At 41.5% G+C, this 24,431-nt stretch overlaps 2 protein-coding genes across 8 annotated transcripts in view; one reads left to right on the forward strand and one right to left on the reverse strand.

The window, feature by feature from the left end:
• LOC115595455 (muscleblind-like protein 1) overlaps positions 1-922 on the reverse strand; it is a 162,814-nt gene extending 161,892 nt beyond the window's left edge. For 6 of the 7 annotated variants that reach the window (XM_030440032.1, XM_030440041.1, XM_030440024.1 and 3 more), the window contains exon 1: positions 789-904. The gene's annotated coding sequence lies outside the window, so the exon portion shown is untranslated. Of the gene's footprint in view, positions 1-788 lie in introns of all 7 variants that reach the window. The other variant, XM_030439991.1, reaches the window with a different exon arrangement.
• On the forward strand, positions 153-15,947 carry igsf10 (immunoglobulin superfamily, member 10). The gene is made up of 10 exons (XM_030439954.1): positions 153-345; positions 684-964; positions 3,659-3,788; positions 4,260-4,650; positions 5,245-6,012; positions 6,145-7,911; positions 8,022-9,617; positions 9,917-10,820; positions 12,577-12,943; positions 13,024-15,947. The coding sequence occupies exons 2-10, from the start codon at positions 759-761 to the stop codon at positions 14,572-14,574; spliced, it is 7,680 nt and encodes a 2,559-aa protein (XP_030295814.1). The 5' UTR covers positions 153-345; positions 684-758; the 3' UTR covers positions 14,575-15,947.
• Positions 15,948-24,431: the final 8,484 nt, after the last annotated feature.

Raw genomic sequence — 24,431 nt, forward strand, 5'->3', positions numbered from 1 at the left:
GGATTTGGATGTTTTTGATGGCTTTCGGCAGTCTATCTTGGTATTTCCTGCACTTCCCTGAGTATTTCAGAGCTGGAGTTACTGTGGGATTACATTACAGCAGATTACAGGGGGGGCGGAGGACACCAGAGTGTGCTCTCAGCTGCAGGAGCTCACACAGAAATGACTCCCGTCCCTGTACGCCTCACACACAGTGGACTCACATCACACTGGAGAACTACTGAAAACTGGATGTGGACCTTTTAACTCTTATATCAGGATTTTTACATTCCTACACGTGCAGCTTCTCTGTTTCTTACAGCTGTGCAGTGAGGGAAACTGTGGATAACTCTGATTATTTCCGGGGTAAATATTACCTCTTATTTATTACAATTGTGTATATGATGAGAATATTGATCACCTCTGCGTGTGCATTTAAAACTATTGTCTATTTGATTGTATCAACAATTCAACCATGTGTGCTCTTATCATATATATTCTACCCTTTGCATATTGCCTATAAAGAATAATCTATGCAAATAATTATGAATATGAGTTGTAAAATGTTTAGTGAAGTGATGGATATTTGGTTTTAGGCTTAAAAAGCTGCACTTTTGTTGCTTTTTTCCACTTTCTAACAACTTTTTATGAGTTTATCGTTTGTTCTGTCAGTCTGTCTGAACAGACGCTGTCTCCTCCTCCAGCTGGGTTTCATTAATGGTCCAGGACAAACTCTCATCCCCCTTCTCCGTGCAGCTGGAGCCCCATCCCCGCGCACAATGAGCGTGTGCGCCTGCAGCGCTTCATACCTGCGGAGGTGGCTGCTGACGGCTCTGTTGTTGTTGGCCGCCGCCGTGCCGCCGACGAGCGGTGACTGCCCCAGCTCATGCGCCTGCTATGTTCCCACTGAAGTTCACTGCACCTTCAGATACCTGACTGCGATACCTGACCACATCCAGCCAGCTGTGGAAAGAATTAACCTCGGGTGAGCTTTCGCTTTTCTCCGCAGCTCGGAGCCGGTTTGACAACTGCAGATACTCTGGGGAGGAATGATTCCTAGTGAGTGATTTAAACCACAGACTTGTATAAGCAGGAATAACATTACAGAGACACCCGTGTTAGCAACTGCATTTTACAGAGTGTAAACTCATCACCCTCCAGCACTGGTAGTTAAAGCAGAAACTGGTTTAGAAAAAAATAAATAAATAAATGTAATGTAATGTCAAAAGTAACTTAAGGAATGTTTCGGTTACAGTCGCTAAGCTAGCATACATTAAGCTAACGTTAGCTCCTGCTAAAATTGGCAACTTAATGCTAATTGGGGAATATAGCTAATAAATATCTTAAGTAGCTAACCTACAAATATTTTTTTAAGCTAAAATACAAATTTAAGTATAATTCCCAATTATCTCAGCTCTTAATTCTCAGTTGACCGACCTGCATCGTTGCCAACAAAGAGCTAACGTCTGCCCTGTCCCAGTTGCGCTACAAGCTAACGAGCTTGAGTAGAGTTTTGTGTCTTTTCCTTTTAACTGAATGTGCACGCGCGCCCACACACACACACATATTTTTTTTTTTTTAGACAGTGTTGGAAAAGTGTGTTAAAATGTAACTTCAAAGTCACTCTGTAAGTGGATGCTGGTGAATACATACTGAAAATCATTATAACGTGTAATTAATTATGGGAATAACACGTTTGTAGAAAACGAAATAAATCAATATATAAGCTATAGTACATAAGATAATGGTTGATAAATTAAATTATATTTTGCAGGACAGTTATATTACTGACATAGTAAACAATTACAAGTAAAACTACTGGAATTATAATAATAACAGTGGTTTTTATATTATATATTAAGTGTAAAGTTACAAAGTATACTGCGTGAAAACTACTCAGAGTATTAGTTACTTTTACTTCTTGTTACTTTTTTTAATGTATTATTGATAAAGAATAATCAAAGAGGTTTCTGTTTCTTCAGACCTTCAGTATAAATAACTCCCAATTCTCCAAACCTGGGCCTGCTGCACATTTTTTGTATTTATCTCAGGTTTCTCATTGACACCTTTGTGATCACATAGCTTTCTTGGCTACAAAGATGCAGATGAAAGTTTTAGATATTAATTAAAATTGTACTTAGTACTATGAGTAACTGAGTAGATTGCATGGTGTAATGCATGCTTATGTTCGAGTAAAATTGCAGACTTGAAGAAATACTCTGAAAATTACCAGAGAAAATGACTTAATTACAGTCATTTGAGTGGATGGAATTAGCTAAATCCAGCCTGTGTATATTTACATTTTTCTGATTATCTTTTTTTATTTGTTATCAAATTTCTGGCTATGTAAATTAATTTCAAAATGCATCACTTTGGCTTTGAAGCAGCATTTAATCTGTGTAAAGCTCAACTATATTGTGAAATACATTTAGTGGAGTAAAAGAAAGGTACACTACCTGCCTCCAAAATTAAGTGAAGTGCAATACTTGAGTAACTTATTCAAGGTATTCTGACATTATTATGGGGCTGTGCTCAAGGTAAACATGTCGTGAAATTAACTTACTTTGCTGGATGATGGTAAAGGAGGTGTGCCAAGTTAAGTTAAGTTTGTTGCCATTCAGCATCAGACTGTCACTATTTTAAAAACATGTTCAACTGATTCTTAAGCAGCTTTTTAAAAAATGATACTATTCTGCACACCCACAGGTGATTTCAGTTACGTGCCTGGTTAGACCTCTTCTCAAGGTGTAGTCAGGCCAGGACATTTTTACTGCAGATATTTTGACATGTCATGGCAGGATTAGTACAGTTGAAATTAATAACCTATATAAATAATGGCTGCGTTCCAGTGTCAGAGCGCTAGTATTGTGCATGCTGGCTCAGTGGCAAGGTTAACCATTTAGGGAGGGAAAACTTGGAGGGGGTCCGAGTGCAGAAGGAGAAGTTTTCACTTTCAGTGAACAATGGTGAAACAATCTCTTGACGCTTATTTTCTCCCCAATAAGCCCAATAGTATGCCAGAGTCATATCTTAACTCAAAGGATGAGTCCGAGTGTGGCAGAAAAGGGCAGAAAATAGTGTTTTCGTGAAGAATGGCTGCGTGAATTTGACTGGTTAAGGTATCTTCGTCAATACCTACAATATGCAGGGAACTTGAAATTACCAGGTAATGCTGGCACTAAACAGTTAAAACATAACACATTCGTCAAACAATGAAAATTCAATTCCACTGTCAGGTGCATTTAGAGGGCAAGAGGCTGTTAATCAGTGTGCTGAGGAGGCCATATTAATATTTAAGTTTGACCTGCAAAGAAAGAACAGAGTGAAACTGAACTCAACATATAATCATTTCTTAATTATTGTAGTATATATGTGTATATATATATATATATATATATATATATATATATATATATATATATATATATATATATATATATATATATATATATATATATTTATATATATAAACACACACACATTTTCAGTTGGGGGTCACTGTGCGCCTAGAAACAAAAGTTAGTCTGGAGCCCTGAGAGGACTAATGTGGAACAGTAATTTGTATGGGTGTGCACAGCCTTAAATTAGATTATTTCCATTAACTACTACTATTCATTAACTACCATGTGGTACATTTGAGATGATCAGCTAAAGTCTCATTTAATTTCTCTGCTTTCAGGTACAACAGTATAACTGTCCTGAGAGAAGATGATCTTTCAGGACTTGATAACTTGGAGCTATTGATGCTACACAGCAACACTATCCACAGTATAGAGGACAGAGCCTTCCAAGACCTCAAGTCTTTACAGGTAAAATGTGTTTGTCAGTCTCTTGTGGAGATTACAGACCTGTTTTGTAATAATGGCATACAAACATCCTGCCAGCATCCCACGGTTTTGTAAAATGAAATTGATGGATTCTTAGTGTTGATAACAGTGTTTTACTTCCACTGAACTTTGATATCATAGTAATTGTATGTCTAACAAACAACAACAGTACAAATGCACTGCGAATGTTAGAGCTTCATCTCCTCTCTGGCCCAGTTCTGACAAAATCAAACACCACAAGCTTCACAAAGCTTTGTGGGGCTTTTATAGTGGAGTGCATTATATTGCACTGTGATTTATTTTTTTGAAAGGATGTTCTCTAATAACTGATTGCATGCATTCTTCCAGAGTAGACTAAATTATTTTCAAATTATTATTTTGCTGTTGTATGTTAACTTAATGAATCAACTTTCTTTTTACAAATCTTTCAACTTCTTAATCATGTTGTCACAGGTCCTAAAGATGTCCTTTAATAAAGTTAAGAAAATCAACAAAGAGATGTTCAAAGGCCTGGACAGTGTGCTGAGACTCCACTTGGACCACAACCACATAGAGTTCATCAGCCCAGAGGCTTTCTACGGCCTTACCAACCTGCAGTTGGTCCATCTGGAGGGTAACCACCTCCAGCAGCTACACCCAGACACATTCATCACACTGAGACACAGCCAGGTGTTTAAGGTGTCCTCAGTAAAAAACATCCACCTGTCAGACAACTTCCTCACCACTCTGCCTGCAGAACTTTTCTCAGGCTGCAGCGAGTTAGAGAACATCTTCCTCCATGGCAACCCGTGGACATGTGACTGCCGCATGAAGTGGTTCTCAGCATGGGCACAGAGGAACACAGGTGAGGAGAGTGTATTTGTTTTTGAGTCTGCAAGCTTTTAGAGAGAAGAACTTGTTTACAAGGGAAAATAACCTATTCTCTGTTAACAAAGGAATTTATCTTTGTCTTGCATAATGCAAAAAAAAAGACTTGATTTAAACCTTTGTAAGCACACATTTGCATGCAGATTTAATAACATTTGTCTGGTAAAGTTGTTAACTGCATTAGTACTTAAATAGGTTATTCTACTCAGACTTTTAAAGTGGTATCATTTTCTCCTACAACTAGTAGTACATACGATTGTATCCAAGAAAGAAAGGCATATCCAAGTAAAACATAGACATCTTTGCAGAGGACATCATAGGACATGTCATTGTTTCATCCTCATGGATACAGAAAACACATAAGACACAGAGGAACAAAAGTCATGCTTTTAATTCATGACTTGGTCAATGTCACAGCCAACTCATAAAGTATGGTGATGATGATCTTTTCTGGTTCACAAGTTTTACTGATCAGTTTTGGTTCAGCTGGCCCATAATGTGGAAACTGTAAATGTTCTTTTCTTACATGCAAGCAACTTAACACTTCACCATTTGATTTAAATGTTGCCAGGTGTGCTGAAATGCAAGCGAGACCGGAGATATCCAAGAGGCCAGCTGTGTCCTGTTTGTGAAAATCCTGCCCCTTACCACAACAGACCTCTATCCCTTATCCCCAATGATGCCTTCACTTGTACCAAACCCTGGATTCAACCCAATCTTAAGCAGAAAAACATCAGCCTGGATGAGGGGGACTTCACTCCTGTTTCCCCCAAAGACTTTATTGCCCCATTAGGCTCCATACAAATGAACTTGACCAACCAGTTTTACAATGATGCAAGTCTGTCCTGCACTGTCCAGAGGCCCTCTGCTTTTGAGAACCTGACGCAAACATTGGAGGAGGTAGAGGGAAACAATGTCACCTTACTTACCACTGACATAACCACATATTTAGTGTGTAATATTGCCTATGAACATATACAGCAGCTGTGGCAGATTCTGGCCACCTATAGTGACACTCCCATGAGACTGGAGAGAGGCTTTATGCTGGCCAGAAGCCCAGAAATGGTGTACAGGTATAGTGAGCTGAAAACAAAAAAAGGAGAGGAAAGAATTCACACAAACATCGTGGCTGACATTAAATCCTCACCTGCATGGTTGATGCAGGGAGAGGTGAGCTTCCAGCTAGACCGCACTACTACCACTTACTCTACTCTGCACATAAAGTACCAGTCTGTGGTCAGCTTACGTCTGGAAAACACATCACCTAAGAGAGATCGCTACTCCTGGACCATGATCAAGCGAGATAATCAAACCAAGACTGAGCACACTGCAGTTACAGGTGGGAATTAGAGATAACTGCCTAATAAACTAGCTTACAGCTAATATGACTGTTTCAGTTCTGTTAACAAATGCATGCTACATGATAAAAATCAACAGATGTGATAAAATATTTGTTTTATTTTTTACATAGGGGGTGTGATACAACTGAACTGTCAAATCCAGGGTGAACCAAAGCCGCTGTTGGAATGGATTTTGCCTGATGGAAGTAAAGTCAGAGCTCCTTTCTCCAGTGAGGACAGGAGGATCATAATCACTGCTGAAGGAAAGCTCACTCTACGGGGTGTAGATGCCTCAGACACAGGTAGCTACCGCTGCATTGCCACAAACTACTTGGATGCGGATATCCTTACCTTTCGAGTGACAGTTCTGTCCCCTGATGTGGAAGAAACTGAGGTCAATGGTATCCAACTCTCAAGACCACTGGGTGAAAGTTTGGTTTTTGACTGCAGCTCTTCAGGGAGCCCTAAGGCTTCGGTTCAGTGGATACTCCCTGATCACTCAGTAGTGGACACGTCTCATGGGAACAGGAAAGTGTATGAAAATGGCACCTTGCTGATTCAGGCACTCACAGAGAGGGACAGAGGATTTTATAGGTGTTTGGTTGCAAATCATCTGGGTGTTGACCTGCTTGTCTCTCAGGTGACAGTGACTCAAGGAAGGACTGAGACAGTAACCGTTTTGCACAGTGAGGGATCAGGGACAGAGATGGAAGACGAGGTTGACCCTCGTTTGACTGAAAACACGGTCGCCCTCAATGAGGTCCCCTCCTCCAGTCCTTCTGACAGAACCAGTCAGGAATCCAGGACTGTCACCTCAGATCGACCTTACCCCAAACACAGATCACAAGGTAGAGGAGGCGCTAGAGGTAGACTGGGACACAGAAGGAGAGGATCAGTCGGCAACAGACGAATTTGGAGTAGTAGGGTATTTGACAAAGCTTCTAGGAGAGTGGACCCTCAGAAATTTGCTGAATTGATGAAAAAGGCTCAGGATGGATCAAGAGTAAAGTCTGGCACAGAATCAAACACTGGTCTTTCCGGTGATGGGGAAGTTGGCTCTGGTGAGGATCACAATGAAGATCATCTCATTATTGTGCCGAGGACCAATGAACGAACAACATATAATCGTGGGAGAGGTAGAATGTTTGGGCAAGAGAACAAACAATCTGAATCTATAACACAGAGAGGACAACATAGTAATGTAGCAACAACAGTGTCATATATGCAGTCAGATTCTACACCAATCAAGTACACGTTCACAAACTATCCAACAGGAAGGAGTGAAAGTCAAAGTGATGGGATAACACCATATAACACAATTTCTCACAACACAGATCTGCCTAGTTTTGATGAGACCTCTGAATTTTATGCCTTGGAAAGAAGTACCAAGCCAGGCTTTAACATGCGCCCAGTCACTCTTCAACTTACTGTCACAGACTCCTCACAAGAAACTCAGCTCCATTTCTCAGGAGAACAACCTCCAGAACCAGACACATCCACTTGGGCAGCACTCTCATTTACCACAGACCCTGATGTCACTCCAATGAGGGATGGTCCAGGCCAGGTAGTCATTCACACTTCCACAGACCCAGAAAGTCAGACAACATTCACAGCTGTCACCACCACAGAGAGACAGCAAGATGAAATAACCTTCCACACTACCCAAACAATCAAATCCCCTCACCTGCCTGCGGGATCCACCATCATCTCCCGGCAGCAGATCCATATCATCCCACACAAGAACGGCAGAGGAGGGGGCCGCAGGAGGACCTTCCAAGGCCGCAGGAGGATCATTAAGCCCAGCAGGATCACTGACATACAGTCCATCATCAATAAACTTAAGCAGCCCTCAGTGAAGAAGGAAGCAACAGTGCCATATAGGATTGAACTTACCACAGGTAAGCAGTCTTGTTTTGTAAGCAGAGTGATTGTTGAATGTTTCAGTGTGTGTTACATCAGCTAATATTTTATGTGACTGTTTCCTTTTCTTTTTTCTCTATGATTTTAGACTGTTGTGATAAAGACAAAAAGGAGACAGATCTGCAGGTGGTCAAACCAACAGCGTCATCCAGTTCATCTTTAGAGGGAACAGAAAGACCTGCCTCTACACAAAAAACTGCAGCTTCTACAACAAACTATTACATCACTTATAAGGCCCCCTTCACCCAGACAGAGTCAAGGCCAGAGGTTTCCAGTGGCTACATCACCTCTGCTGATGCCCCTGAGTTTGACCCAACAATTGATCCATTTTTAACCACAGATAAAGAACCGTTGGTCTCATCAACAGACGCCACTACTACAACTGCCTCCAAGGTTATTCGTGGAAGAATACCATGGAACAGACTGTTTGGAAGCAGAGAGAGAGAAAGGATAATGGGCAGGCTAAGAAAACCTTTCATTACCCCAAAAACTACAACCACAACTACAACTGAAACTACAACAGCGACCCTAACCACAACCCCTGCTGCTGTGCCCACCACCACTGCAAACTCAATGGCTGAACCTGAGACTCTGTCTCCATCAAGACACAAAGGGAACAAAGAGGGCTCCATTAATGATGACTATGGAGATTTGTCTTCTGCAGATTTTGAGTTAACAACATCAGGCCCCAGCATTCACCACCTGACGACTACCAGTTCATCATATTACTCAAGGTCCACCACCTCCGCTGAAACGCTGCCAGAGTCACAGACTCTACCTTCCCCATCGACTGTTAAACCACCTACAGTTGAAAATCCTGATGAAGCCATATCATCTGGGTCTGGAGGACTACCTGATAATTGGCTTGTTGCCAGACAGAGGCCTGGTGGGACAAGAGGAAGGCAAGGGCGCAGAAGGAGGCCCTTTATGGGTAGGAGACCTTTTAACAGACCTGGAATCACTAAATTACCCCCAAGTACCACAACTGAGGCGTTAACTACAGAGGTAACAACAATGGAAACAACCACGCTACCACAACTTACTGTTTCATTCTACAAGCCCCTGTATACGCCATCAAGGAAAGAGGACAAAACTGTGATAACTGTTTCCACTGACGAAACATTAAAAGAAGAGAAGGACTTATTTGAGGAATCTGAGTGGAGCACATCGAGCAATGTTCCAACCTATACTCCAACAAAGACATCTGCGATCCCCTCAACGACACTCTCCCCCACCACTACATTCATGCCAACTATGACAAAAGGGCCTTACACAACGGTTCGGACCAGAGTCCACAGCAACGTTAGACCACCGTCACAGAGGTACAATGGTCACAACACTCCTAGGCCAGCAATCAGGAGAACCAGACCTACTGTGCAGAGCAGTGGTGCTAGAGGCAGTGCCAGTAACGGATTTTCCTTTGACTCAACGACCATTCTTAGACCTGAGAAAGGATACACTAACACCCGGGCACCATATAACAACATTGGCAATCCATCTGTATGGAGTGCCGATGTTGCTGACTTTGAACCCACAACAAAGGTCATGACAAGCAAACCTAGGATAGTTGGGGGCAATGCAGCCAGCTTCACTGTGTTATCCAACTCAGATGCTTTCCTGCCATGTGAGGCAGTTGGAAACCCCCAGCCAACGATAACTTGGAAACGCTTCTCATCAAGCACAGGTATTGTTATTGTATTTTTATTGTTAAGAAAAGGCACTTGTGATATTTGTTTCTGATATTAGAATATAATCTAATTGAACCTATAGTTTTTATTTTGTGTGTTTGTATGGCATTTACATTGCATAATAACACACAATTAGAAAATATCAAAATGGGCAAACAACAATACAGATTTTAATTCAAAATCACAATTGGGGAGGAAGTGAGTTTTGAGAAGTAAGGAAAAGTACTAGGGTTAATGTTTTATGAGATTTTTGTAGTTACATTATTCTTAAAAGACATTTCCCTTTCTCCCTTAGGAAACACTATTACCATGAAGGGGAGGATGGGTAAGTTTGAGGTGTTGAATAATGGCACCCTGTTGATCCAGAATGCCAACATTAAGGACCGTGGCCAGTACCTCTGCCTAGCTGAGAATGATCATGGATCAGATAAACTTCTTGTCACTGTCTCTGTGGTGGCCTACCCCTCACGCATCCTAGAGCCAAAAATGCGTGAGATAAAGTCTCATGCAGGAAACACTGTGGAGATGAAATGTAAAGCAGAGGGTCGGCCCACGCCCATGATATCCTGGATCCTAGCTAACAGAACCCAGGTCAGGGGACAGACCACCGAGAAGGCAAGGGTATCGGTATCTGCTGAGGGGACTCTGGTCATTGAGCAGGTGTCTGTTTATGACAGAGGTCATTACAAATGTATCGCCAGTAATCCAGCTGGAGCTGATACTGCTACAGTTCGACTGCAGGTGGTGGCAGCTCCGCCAGGAATCCTTGAGGACAAACGACAGCAGGTGAAAGCTGGTGAAAGCCAGACCTTGTGGCTACCCTGCACTGGCCAAGGCAGTCCTCAGCCAACCATTCACTGGGTCCTCCATGACGGGTCAATTGTGCGATCTAAGATACCTACCAGTAACACAAGGATATCAGTGTTTGAGAATGGAACCCTCCTCATTAAGGATGTTACTCAAGCAGACAGTGGGAAATATGAATGTATTGCTACAAGCTCTACTGGCTCAGAGAGAAGAGTGGTGACTCTCACAGTAGAGAGGCGAGTGTCTGCACCTTTGATAGTGGAGACTTCCATGCGTATGACAGAGTTGTTCTTTGGGGACCAGCTGAGACTAAACTGTTCAGCTACAGGAGACCCTAAACCCAGGATCATCTGGAGGCTGCCCTCTAAAGCTGTGGTGGACCAGTGGCACAGGTAAAAATGGCTTGATAGGTGTCAGATATGCACAGAAAAACAGATGGTAGCATTTATTGTGAACTTGTCAGTTAAAGCTAAAACAGACATGTTGAACATTTTCCACAAAATAGTTAAAACATTGTTCATCAGTTTTTAGGCTGTGCAGAACTTGCAAAAGAAGCTGTATTGTTTTCACAGGATTGTTCTCCTTCACTTTAGGATTTAGTGATATGTCCCCGTTCATGCACCAAGACCCCAAAGTCAAGAGATTTGTAAATCAAACTTTAATTGGAAACAGGCGGACAACAGCTAAGCTCTTCATCCTGGCTTGAGGATCATTAAACAAAAAAGGCATCTTAAGGGATCACTGTATGTGAAGCATTTCTGTTTTCATTTCAATAAGTCTCCACATTTCCTCAGTTTTGGTGTCATGCACTGACCATTTGGGTCACCCCCCTAAGTACGGAATAAACTAGCCTGTGCTTTGAGGTAATGCTTGCTCATTCCATGTATAATGATTGAAGCCTCAGTGTGGAAAAAACACTGAGGGACATGGTAGGCACAGTAGCTCACAGATCTGAGGGTATTTTGTTGATTTGGAGACTATAAGGCTATAATCGCGTTAAAATATACTAATAATATATTTTAATGGAAATTGCCCTGTTCAGTGTGATGACCATTTTAGTACATGTTCTAGCAAAATAGTAAGATGAAGCAGAATGATCATACTTCGTTTACTGGCTTAATTTCATTGTGTTTCAAATATATCATGACACTAAATCTTTGGTGTGGATTCACCAGAAAACCCATTTTGATCTATCAAAATAGTAAAAAAAATAATAATTCAACTTAAATATATTTTAGTTTTTCAAGATCAATGTGTGCAATAGCTTTGTGACCTTAGACGTGTGGCAGTGAAAAACCAAGCTATATTTATTCTGAAGCTATCAACTTGTAGATAAAGCAGCTTCAGTAATATCTACATAAGCTCGGTATATTCTCTGTTTTCTACAATTATTATAACAAAAAAGAAAATCCATCACCAAAAAAGAAACAGGAGAGCGCCTTCAGAATATTGGCTTACTTGCAGTATATTCTTTGTCTGTAAACAATTTTATGGCTTCTCTCTATGTATGCAACATCAGAGGAAAAAGAAATCTTGTCATTGTCAAAACACAACAGTGCAGTGCTAGTGTTTTTCAATTCATTGCCAAGGTCTTGGCTCAGTTTGCTGGTCAGTTCATAAAGTCTTTAGTCTCTTAACCCTCCTCAGTGAATTTATTTAAGTATATGTATGTTTGTTTGATGTACATTGTTAAATTAGTTTTCCGCTGTTTTATTGTCCATTTCTAACTATTTGAGACATTTTTTTCAACCACAATGTTCTCATTTGTGTTTTATTTTCTGTTTTTGTCATGGCCCTATATTTTAATGCGGTTATATAAAAATTTGTCACTGTTATCGATATGATTGTAGTGTGTGCAAGCACATAAAGAATGGAATTTTACTTGATGAGGTTTTTTTCTAAAATCATGTTAGTACTTTGCTTGTATAACTGTGAAACAAGTGTTTTTTTCTATAGCTCATGGCCAACAGTATTTGCATTCTTTAAATACAATTCATAAAGCAGTACAGTAGTTCATACAAGGCCATTATAATATGTGTAATTTTCCCTTGCTCAACAGCAAATGGAGCTCACTTGTATTTGATCAGGCTTTTTTCTTTCCTCTCCACATACTAAATCTCTGTAATCTTCTGTCATATTTATCTCCAGGATGGGCAGCAGAATTCAGGTCCTGGATAATGGTACACTTATTGTTGGCTCTGTGAGTGATAAAGATGCTGGAGACTATATCTGTGTGGCACGAAGCAAAATAGGTGATGATCTCCAGATTATGAGAGTGGGTGTGTCAATGACGCCAGCTAAGATAGAGCCTAAGCTCCATGGGAAGAAGCAGGTTCCCTACGGTAAAGACTTGAAAGTTGACTGTAAAGCCTCAGGATCACCAAAGCCAGAGATCTCCTGGGGTCTACCAGATGGCACAGTGGTCAACAGCGCTCTTCAGTCTGATGCCAGCAGTGGCGGAGGGCGAGCACGACGCTATACACTTTTTGATAATGGAACTCTCTACCTAAACCAGGTATGTAAAGCCTTGTTAACTTCCGCTGTTAAACATAAAAAACTTTTCAAAAGATGTACATCACTGTCATGCTTCTCCAGGTTGGTATTTCAGAAGAAGGGGACTACACCTGCTATGCTGAGAACCAGGGGGGCAAGGATGAAATGATTGTACATATCAGTGTGGTGACTGCTGCCCCCAGGATACGTCCACCCAGCCATACCTACGCCAGGGTGAAGCCTGGAAGGAACATCCGCTTTGATTGTGAAGCACTTGGGGAACCCAAACCCAAGATCCTTTGGATGCTGCCGACCAATGATGTAATTGCAGCATCAAATGAACGCTACCTGATGCATGTCAATGGCTCACTTGACATCAGAAATGTGAAGGTTATGGATGCTGGGGATTATATTTGTATAGCTCGCAACCCCGCTGGAGAAAACAGAAAAGTCTACAAGCTTGATATAGACGGGAATCCACCAGTGATCAATGGCTACCAGCAGAACAGGACAGTAATCAAAGATGTAGCTGTTAAATTTGCAAGGAAATTAATAGACTGTAAAGTGGAGGGCAATCCCACTCCAATTATCACTTGGATTATGCCTGATAACATCTTCCTAACAGCACCATACTTTGGCAGCAGGATCAATGTCCACCACAATGGGACATTAGAGATTCGTAATGTGCGGCCAACTGATACAGCAGAGTTCATATGCATGGCAAGGAATGATGAAGGGGAGGCAGTAATGGTGGTGCAGCTGGAGGTGAGCGGCACACTCCGAAGACCGATCTTTAAGAACCCCTTCAACGAACGTATTGTGTCCCGGATCGGGAAAACCACAGTATTGAACTGCTCTGCTGATGGACACCCAATGCCTGAGATCATTTGGACCTTGCCTAATGGCACTCGGTTTACCAGTGGACCTGACCGTGGGCCTCGCCACCACCTCGGCAGCGAGGGGACTTTAATCATCTACAATCCAAGCAAAGAGGATGCAGGGAAGTACCGCTGTGGTGCCAGGAACATAGTGGGCTACATAGAGAAGCTAATAATTCTGGATGTTGGGCAGAAGCCTTACATTCTGACAAGGCCTAGGGGCATCATACGAAGTGTGTCTGGAGACCCTCTTTTCCTTCACTGTCTATCTGATGGGAGTCCCAGACCCAGAATCTACTGGACCATTCCAGATGGCCACACTCTGACTCGGCCTCAAGTCCTTGGGCGCTATCAGTTACTACAGAATGGTACTCTGGTTGTTCAGGATACTACTCTACATGACCGAGGGAACTACGTCTGCAGGGCTCGTAACGATGCCGGGGAGGCTGTGCTCACTGTCCCCGTCGTCATCATCGCATATCGTCCTCGGATCACAGCAGGGCCACCTCCTAATGTGAAGGCAGTGACCGGGACACCAATCCATCTCAACTGTGCTGCAACTGGGATTCCCAAGCCAGAGATCACTTGGGAGCTGCCTGATCGCTCAGTTCTGTCAGCAGCAGAACAGGGCCGGCCCATGGGTAGCGAACTGCTTCATCCACAGGGCACACTTATAATTCAGAGACCCACAGTCTCAGACTCTGGCACATACAAGTGCATGGCCAAGAACCAGCTGGGTACAGACTCAAAGGCCACATATGTACGTGTACTGTGAGAAAAAGACATGTTTTCTCACATGTGGATTTGTGAGGATCACAGCTTGCAGAATATTAATAGGTGACAAATGTGGATAAAAAAAATAAACAGAGCACAAGAAGAGAAGAGAAACAGACATTGTTAAGGGAAAATTATGTGTTTTTTAAACTGGAAAACCCAGCCTGGAGCTAAAAAGTTATTATAACTTTGAAACTGGGGGTCTGGAAATTCAGAGGTGGTTCTCATTTGGCATGGTTCTCATGGGAGAAAAAGGGCCAGTGCATGGAGTCAAGCTGTAAATGATTTCTCTGAGCAGGCGTTGCTGGCCACACATAGGGATACTATTACAGCATATACAGAGAGGGAGAAAATTGTGTAATAGACTGATTGAAAGAAAAAAGACTCCCAGGAGGAGTTTACTTACCTTTAGACATTTTCCAGAAGTTGTTGCTGCCATAACATGTTGCTTTGTCCTTTAATAGCAAATAAAAACGACCGCAGATGGATTATATATTGTCATATCTTTCAAGAGCATGTCATTGGATTTCAGAGTGGAAGAAAAGATTTTTATTAAAAAAATAATGAGGCTTGTTTTACACTGGATACATATCAACATGGACAGTACAGCGCTTTCATGCCAGAATTACATCAGATTTCTTAATTATATGTTTTATATTTTGATGAGTTTAAAGTAGATTCCTTTATGTCTATCTCAGTGAAGTCCATTGGTCCAAAATACTAAATCAGTCTACTGTGTTGTACACAAGAATTTACAGTAATGTTATACATTATGCTAATCTGTAATAATACAGTATATGTTTATCTGTTTGTAGTATCTACTTTATGAAAGTATGAGAGAAATGACTTTACAAAGTGAATTCTGCTCATGTCTTTATAATGTTTTTATTGTACAATTTGATGCATTTCATGTACATAAAAAACAGTATATGATTGTTGAAGGTGCAGAGGTGGCTATACTAGAAGGCTAGTATAATGCTGTTGTAATGAAGGTCATTAGGATTATCCAGTTGTACCTACAGGAGTAGGTCATGGTTGTAGCTGCAGTAGAAACCTTCCAGACACACACAGTTTTAACTCTCCAGCTGTGAAAATAGTTCTTGACCCAGCTCGTCAGTGAGGAGGACCCACAGGGGAGCCTTTGATATTTGTTTGTGTTTGTGTGCTGATTTTACTGCCCTCCTGCAAATTGAACTGTGAGGTGTGGGATGATGTCAAGACAGAAAAAAGGGAACAAAGCCATATGTTTTTAAATACATGAATCTGTATGTAACTGATTGTATGTACTATTCCTGTTTCTAAAGTTATATACTAAGAAAAGATAGAAATATATTGCTACAACACAAAAAAATTAAATGAATAATGGTGAATTAATGTAATTGAGACACATTCTTCTATAAAGCTGTCTGCTCTCTAGTCACATTTCTTTGAGGACTGTCTGCAGATTTACATTATTTTTTTCTCCTAAAGAAATAGAAACAAGTCATTCAAGTGGATTCATTAAGACAAATGCCCTCTGCCTTTAGGGCAACAACTGGAAACAATTTCTCAGTCAATTGCACCAATTGTGAGCAACGTATAATGACGCACATTTAAAATAGGTTATAGCTTCCTTTTTGCAAGATGCAAATGCTGTGAGTTCTGTGTTTTTTCCACTAATCAGGAAAACGAGAGAAAAACTACATTGAATAAAGGAAACAATTCCATGTCAAGATGAAATTGTTGGTGCATGTTACACATTCAAATCCACTTCAGTGCACGTGACAGAGGTAGAGACTTTTTCAAATAGTGTGTAAAAGGCAATAATGACTTTAAAACAGTTCAGTTAAAATGTCTTTGTGTACCTAGCACAAAAGGGGCAATAAATATCACCTTCGCCTATCAGCCAAAAATAGGTCATGCTAAACAGCAGGCAGGAACGGGCCAACTTAACTAAAGACTAGATCTAAATACAAACTACTCTAATGAGGGGATGAGGTGCAGGTGAGGTGACCTGAGGCAGAGAAACACAGATGAGGGGAACGAGTGGAGGAACCAAGAGAGCAGGGAAGAGGCTTATCGGCCAAGAATACTGTGAGCCAAAGGAGACACAGGGCAGGTGTGAAGGGAATGGTGTGGAGCACAAGAACCTTTTTTTTAATAAAGTATTAGTCCAGAATTGATACATCACTGAAATTCTCTCACTATTTTCATTAAGGGTTTCTGATAAAGCCATATCAGAGTCTTTCCTGCAGTCAGTGGACAGATTTGAACACATCTGTGAGACAGCAAATAATTAATTTACAGCGGCTTCCAATACTTAGCAGCTGCGTTTTAATGGACACTCAAAATAGGTCAGTATTTTGTTCTCAAGTGGTTATGTCCCAATAAATCAATTCTTGACATTGCAAAAAAAACACTTTTTTCCTTAGTTTAGAGCCAGTCTTACAGCAGTGTGATATGACCCAGGCAGATATGGGGAAAGAGGGAATTGTGTTCCATAAACTGTGGAATGCAGCCTACTCCCCTCCCATTTGAGAGCAAAGTGCTTGCATATGTGAGTGAGGCGACAATCAAACAGAAATTAAACGGGTTAAATGATGTCTTTAAAAACCACCACGTTTTTTTTTTTTTTTTTATGTACAGCTCTTAAATGTGATAGACGGTTCATCGTTTGCACCATGTGGATTGGTGAGTTTATTTATTCAGTTCTGGTTTTGAAGGGTGGTGTTTGGAGAGTGATGGAGTTTACCTTCCACTGACTTTGGATATTTATGAGGATTTTCAAACATGTGATTTTCCCATTTGCTCCTTTCCTCTTGGGTGTTGAAAGGAAAGGAGTTGAAGTCTAACACGTACCATTTAAAATGCGGTTTCAGACGAAGCTACTGAAAGGGCTAGTGTGTGGTTTTCTGGTGTGTGTGTGTGTGTGTGTGTGTGTGTGTGTGTGAATTTCACCTTCAATGGGTCAAATATACTGTACCTCTGAAACCAATTTCTGTTCACAGCCGGTGAAGTGAGATGTCAACGTGAATAGTTGCCCTACCCTTACCATTTCACGAGATGAATAAATACAACCTGGGTAAAAGTATGGCTTTGTTTGGCCAGACTGTGTTAAAACAGAACAAATCTGCACAGAATCAAATGGTTTCACAAGCAGACGGTTCATTATTTAAAACATTTTTATCTTTATTCAGCTTCCAACTTTTTCTTTAGTATGCAATATTAGACCACCAAGACAGACTTGACATCAGCATACTCTTTAAATGTGCAGGGAACATGTAACAATGGATTCACTGTTCTACCAGTAATCACTGCCTTAGTACTCTCCATGTTTCCATCAATCAGCAAGGCCGTCCATCTTCAATTCTAGGAACCAATGGGAGGCCAGACCTGCTCTTACAATCATACAAACTCTGTTGCCAGTATTTTTTTTTTTTTTTAATACTAAAGGAGTTTGTTTGCTTCAAAGAGTTCTCATAGCAGCAAAAAGCACAAGTGGAACTTTTAACACTGACAAGGCTCAATTCTGCACAATTCTACAATTACCAAGTAAAGGAGACTATTAATGTTGTATGAGCTAAAACATTTGAACAAAACTAAACTTAAAAAATATTGGTCTTTGTATATTACCAGGGCAAACATTAACCGGACATACAGTGTGTCTTAATTACAGGTCTGCTCTCTTCCTGGTAACTCAAAAGGTCTTTGAAGCAATTAATCCCCTAATTTACCTCAACGATGAGGTCTAGAAAATTGTACACTTGCACCATTCATTTACAAATTCAGATTCACCATATGTAATGTATCATATATCTGTGTGCAAGATCTGAAATGAGTCATGACAAACATTTCCAAAAAAAAAAAGGAGGAAACTTTGAGTTGGGTGAGAAAAAGAGGAAAAGAAGGATAAAGTCTACGGACGTCGGTCGATGAGGGAAACCAAGGAGAAGGGTGAGACATAGTTTTGGTCTGTGGGATGAATTCCATACTTAAACCTGTACTGCGCTCGTAGCCCGAACATGGAAATCCTCTCCTCTCCCGAGGATCTCAGGAGAGGGCTGCTGGGAGCTGAGCAGCAGCAGCCTCAGACAGTACTTCTCTGTTAGCTCAGACAGTCTGTCTTATTTCTTTTGATGCTGCCAACTTGGCAACAGGTCGAGCGGATCGCTTGCCTCATTTTTGCTGCAATGCAAAGCTTATAGGTAGGGAGGTCTTTTCAAATTACTTTCCACTGCACACACACACATTTCTGCTCGTGCAGTAGATTTCTCTGAGTACCTGTGATGACACTGGAATTTCACACCAGCGTTGTAGAATCCACACATCCACCTTTCAGCCACAAGTAAGACAGATTCATCTTTGCACTCCTATGACAGGTTGGATCTGTCATGATGTGACGGTGGTTGAAGGTTTTTTCGGACTATTGACTCTCGGGAAAAGGACTATCTTTGATAATCTCTCAGTTTTACCGGGAGTGTATATGTTGGCCGTTAGTAAGGGAAAGGAAAAGTATGCAGGTATCAAGTTGTCCTCTTGCTCCCAACATTAGATGATTTGCAGTCATGTAGATATTTAGAGGGAGACTTTAAGCAATGCAAGCTAGATATAGGAGCCACCTCCAAAGGCACTGTCATAAATTAACTAACTTAAGCCATAAATTGTCCAAACTTTCAGTAAATGAATACTGCTCCCATGAAAGTCAAGAGTTTCCTCATAAGTACAATGAAAAAAAGAGATTTTATGTTCATCATAAGGCATGGGACAAACTTTTAATGGGACCATATCCCTCAGTCTGTGTCCCGAGGCCAGAGGAAGAACATCAGTGGGGTTCCTCTGATCTGATTGGGTGCAGATGTGGTCCTTTGGTCCCCAGAGAGTAACCAGGTGGACTGGTGGAGCCCACTGCTGTATACCTAACCTTCGTCACTCTGGTCACACCAACACTGAACCTAAAACATCAAAGCGAATCTAAATGATTGAGACCCAGAGGGGGAGAAAAGCTTTTAAACAAGCCAGCACACCCTATTAGGCTGCATCAACAGTGTGGCACTGCGACTTTACAGCAAAGGTTGATGTTTTCTGTGTGACAGGTTTAGCTTTTCCAGGAACCGTTTCAAGTTCAGAGATGAATTCATCAAGGTAAGGGGGGTGGGGATGTCAGCTGGAAGTTAAGGGGAAAGAAACTTCTAGAGGGCAGAACTTCTACAGGAATTTGGCGTTGATACCATGGTTACACTTTGAGCTGCTACGAATAATCGATAATCGATTGTAGTTGTCAACTACAGTGCATTGTACTGTGCGTGTCAAGCTATGAACCATTTTGTCATCTGAGCAAAATGTCGAGTATCACGTTCATATTACAGGTTTTTTAACTAACTGTCAAATCAGGAGGTGGAGGGGACAGCGTTGGAGTTACAGGCAACAAGGATGTCAAACTGGAGATAGCAGTTTGAGTGTGCTTTGTGTGAAACCACTGGGTATTTTTGACTGGAAGTCAGGCCATCTCCATCCATGATTGTGACGACAAAACTGGGTGTGTTTCCAGCCTATCTGTGGTGACCAAAACCAGATATTTATAAATCGGACCATCTCCGGCCGTGTTTAGGGCGACAGCCGGTTGTTTTTAAGGGGACCTGGGAACATTTTTGGTCATGTTTGTGGTTACCAAAACAGGTATTTTAAACCAACCCATTATGTTTTCCTAACCCTTACCAAGTGTTTTTTGTGTCTAAACCCAGCCAGAGCATAAGCACAGCATTCTGACAATAATGAAATAGAAATTGAACGTAAACAAAAGTTGCAAAAAGAAGAATCTGTTGTTTTGCAGACACATTCTTAACATATTTCTTCTTTTATTAACCCAAAGTGTAATTGATTAATCAAGAAGAATCAACTAATCATTAGTTACAGCCATATAATGCTATTTCCATTTGTCTCACCCTCTCATGCTGTAGCTGTGGTGTAACTATGGCTGTTTTCAGTATTCGACCAGGCTTTTAATGAAATCAAGGCCTGCACATCTTTAGACAATGAAGCCATTTCATTCTCCACTCTGTGCCTCTGGTTGTAGAAATGACATCTTCTGCATTTCTCCCCCTTTGACTCATGTCCCATATCCTTTTGAAATCTCATTGTTTCCAGCACTATAACACAAAGCCAGAGTTGGAGGGCTGTTGTGAAACAGAGTTCACCAATGACATTCCTCTTACTCAAACACATCCAGCGTCAGCATTTCCCTCTGTGCTCCTGGAAATGAAGTTGAACTTACAACCACTCTGTAGTAAAGCCAATGTGTAATTTAGAAGCAATCTGGAGGAGCTGTAACATGGCTGAGGAAACACTGAACGTATGAATAAGAAACGAGACAGGAGCAGAGGTCTGAGCTTTGGACAGCTCTGTGTAAGAGCAAAATACAGTAAAGATAAGAGACGAGTCGAACGTTGATCCTCAGATTTCATATTAAGCCAAATCATGCCACTGTATACTTTGACTGTGTTATCCTGACAGGCAGCCAACAGATGGCATCAACAGCTCTAATCATCATACTGTATATGCTCTTTAATTCTGCATACCACTAGGGAAGAGGCTCCGACTAAATTATAATTAAACAATATTTAGGATTGAAATAGCCAAACTTGTATCCAGTGTTGAAGAAAAACCACAGCAGCCAGGACTAAACCGAGTTAATCTTGTAAACAGACTCGCAGGTTTAGTTTCACACCGTTCACTGCAGTGAAATCATTTTACATGACATCACTTGGACCACCTGCTGCAGTTTGTCCGCTCTGCACAAATGTCTTTACAGCACCTAGCAACCTCAGATAGCACCATGACATCACAGGGAAAACAGACGCTCATTATAGCGCTGAGCTCACCGTTTGCTACTGAAGTCATGTTTGCGACTTGAAGCTTAATCGCTGCTCTAGACGTTCCCCTAAAGCAATTTGCTGTTGTGTCATTACACGTATTATTTTAGATCCGCAGCAGACGAGGAAAGTGTCAGGAGGGAATTCTGTTAGGGCTTAAAGACCTTAGTTTGCACATGACGGAAGAGTGTTAGGTTCAGGCCTATTTGCGTCTACAGGACTGCCACCTGTCCGAGTCTGTACATGACATTGACCTTCTTGCACATGCGTCCACCACTATTGTGGTTAACAGCTGATGCTAACACTCTCTGCCCTGTCTCGTGGTCTATCTGCCGCCCTGTGTGTGCACACAGGGCTCTGCTGAGCACACAGAGACATCCTGTCAAATATGCCTGGTATCCCACACTGGTCAGTCTATCAAAGGGAGCTGTTGTCCCCCACTTTTTTTTTTCCTGATCCTCCACGGCTCTGCATCCTGCTCCCTCAGACATTGGGCTGAGGGATTATCGGACAAACATCAACACTCATGATGAGAATTTAAAAGGGGAATGCCACTGCTGACAGGTGCCAGTGTCACCACTTTGGTTTCATTGCAGAGTTTTTCCTCTTCACCAAAACCGATGTCAGACTGCCTCACCACTGCGTAATGGTGTTTGAGTTGATTTGCTAATAACGAGTCACTGGGAGGGTGCCATGTAGAGAATATGTGTACAAGGCGTGACTGTGTAAAGTGTGTGAAGGTTGTGTTAAGCTACTGTAGATGCTGATGCAGACAGTTACACAATGTCCACAAAACAGCCAATACGAGTGAATCCTCACACGTGCTTCCCCACTGATAAATTAAATATAGACCAAATGACAAAAATCAACTCTAAAGACAATTTTAACTTCATGTTTGTTTGTTGCTTGATACAATAATGCACCAAACCTTCTTACAGCATTGATCTGTAAAAAATGTTTCCTTCTGAGGTAATTAGCTTAAGTAACACTGCCAGTATTTATGCCGGCATCATAGCAGTTGTATATGGAGTTGAAATGGGGCTGACACACATTTCCTACACACCAATGTGCCATTTTTACATATTACATCTCATATTTAATGTCATGATTTTGAACTCTCACTACTTTGTGCACCTCTTTGGCAAATTTTAAAGCAGCGCATTAAACTGTAAACGTAAATCACGTTGTAGAGTCGTTTTGAACCCAAAGTTGCTCCAGATGGCTGTTCCATTGGTCTGTGAGTGGATGTGTGACCGATTCCAGCTGAGCAAAGAAATGTGGTGGGGGCACTTTGAGATAGGAAAGCCCTGTATCACTCCTGATGAGCATACTGGCACCTGGCATGGCATCGGTGAATTAATAATTGAGTGGTTGGATTTTAAAAGTGCTGTATTAATGCCAGTCCATTTGCCATCAGTCAACACAAAGTAACATTAAAATGAATTCAGACTAGTTTTTTGTTTTTTCAGTCCACATGACAAACAGTCTAACATTCACTCTCACTCTCGAGATTTCTTGAGAGAAATATTTGTGTCTTTAAATTGCTTGCAGACAAATCGCGAACTTTTTACTGTCTGACGTTTGGAGCTGAGCAGGTAGAGTGCAGTCCTTTTTGGCTAAAACGCGGTACTGATGAGCGTTGAGAGTGAAGCTAAACAGTAAACGGCCATGAAATATGAGCCCTTAAACCCAAAAAATTAGCTGAAAGAGGCTAAATCACTCCTGAAAAGAACTGCAAAATTGGGTTACGGTTTAGTATAATATAGTTATAGTGGTGTTTGTCTCTACGAGTGACATGTTTCATATTATATGTAGTTATTTGATTGTTGAACATGCTACAAGGAGAATTTAACTTATGAAATAGTCTCTACATGACCTGCCGTGCACGAGCAAACAAGACCATCAGTGAGAAGATCGGCTAATTTTTTATATATGTAGTTCTTCTTAACGCCTGTCACTGGGTCAGATTCAGACTATTTCAGGTCAAATAAGTCTTCAAATTAAAACTGGGGATTAATTGAGGGCTCTCACAGCCTGAGTTCGCTGTGTTTCGCTGGCGTCATATTACAGTTAATGATCTCACACTGCTGCAAAGAGATACAGTACCTCGCAGCTATGCTTCCTGCAAACAGCTGTATTTAAAAAAGAACAACAGTGTTGAAAATGTCGTCTGTTCTTGCGCTCGCTTTCAGAACAAAACACACGTGCTCGCCGAATCAGGACAAAGAACTTGCATTAGGCCCTCTTTGCAGTTGGATGCATGCATAAAATCACCTTTGAATCTTGAATGAACCCCGTGTTGCTCCAAAGGGGTTGCATTCGTAAAAAAAAAAAAAGAGCAGCTGTGTACGCCAGGTAGTGTTTAGTAGGTCACTCATGATGAATATGCCAGACCCAGGAGATGAGCTGTGATTTGCAGCAATACCCCAAACAAAAAAGCAGTTGCTAGGAAATCATCTGCGACAGGCTGGAGCTCGGGACGGAATCAACTGCATCATTCACCGGTAGAAATGAAAGCCCAGGAGCCAGCTGGACCCGCCGATGTTCGTGTGTGTGCGTTTGATGCAGACGGTCAGCACACCCGTACTGGACACATGGGGCTCACGAGAATAGAAGGAATGTACTTAGGTCAGCAGTCACTAAAGAAATAAAAGTAGCAGCTATGGTTGGACAAATACACCGTTTCAATACGTCTTTATGATCGGCGAGGAGCGATGCTTTTACACTCTAATGGTGCATGACAGCAAATGTGGTTTAATCCTCAATAAAAGCTTTAAATACTGTAACTCACAGTGTTTTTTTTTGTTTGTTTTATTTTAAGATACATCCATCTCCCCCCTTATGCCTCCACGTGAGCCGCTGTAGATGTGTCTGTGTGGATAACCATATGGGAGGCAGACCCCGCTGGAACCTACACAGAGCAGCACACCAACAGCAGCAGCAGCTAAAGAAACCTTACACTGTCAAAACAACGTATGGCCCACACATTTCAACCGTGCCAGCAGAAGCC

This window comes from Sparus aurata, chromosome 2, assembly GCF_900880675.1.
Source record: "Sparus aurata chromosome 2, fSpaAur1.1, whole genome shotgun sequence".
NCBI lineage: Eukaryota > Metazoa > Chordata > Actinopteri > Spariformes > Sparidae > Sparus > Sparus aurata.

What these genes read in the sequence shown, in the direction of transcription:
- igsf10 (XM_030439954.1), top strand. Translation starts at nt 759, where the DNA reads ATGAGCGTGTGCGCCTGCAGCGCTTCATACCTGCGGAGGTGGCTGCTG. An exon ending in TGAGCACACTGCAGTTACAG is followed by an intron (nt 6,013 to 6,144) that starts GTGGGAATTAGA and finishes TTTTTTACATAG; the next exon opens with GGGGTGTGATACAACTGAAC. An exon ending in TAGGATTGAACTTACCACAG is followed by an intron (nt 7,912 to 8,021) that starts GTAAGCAGTCTT and finishes CTATGATTTTAG; the next exon opens with ACTGTTGTGATAAAGACAAA.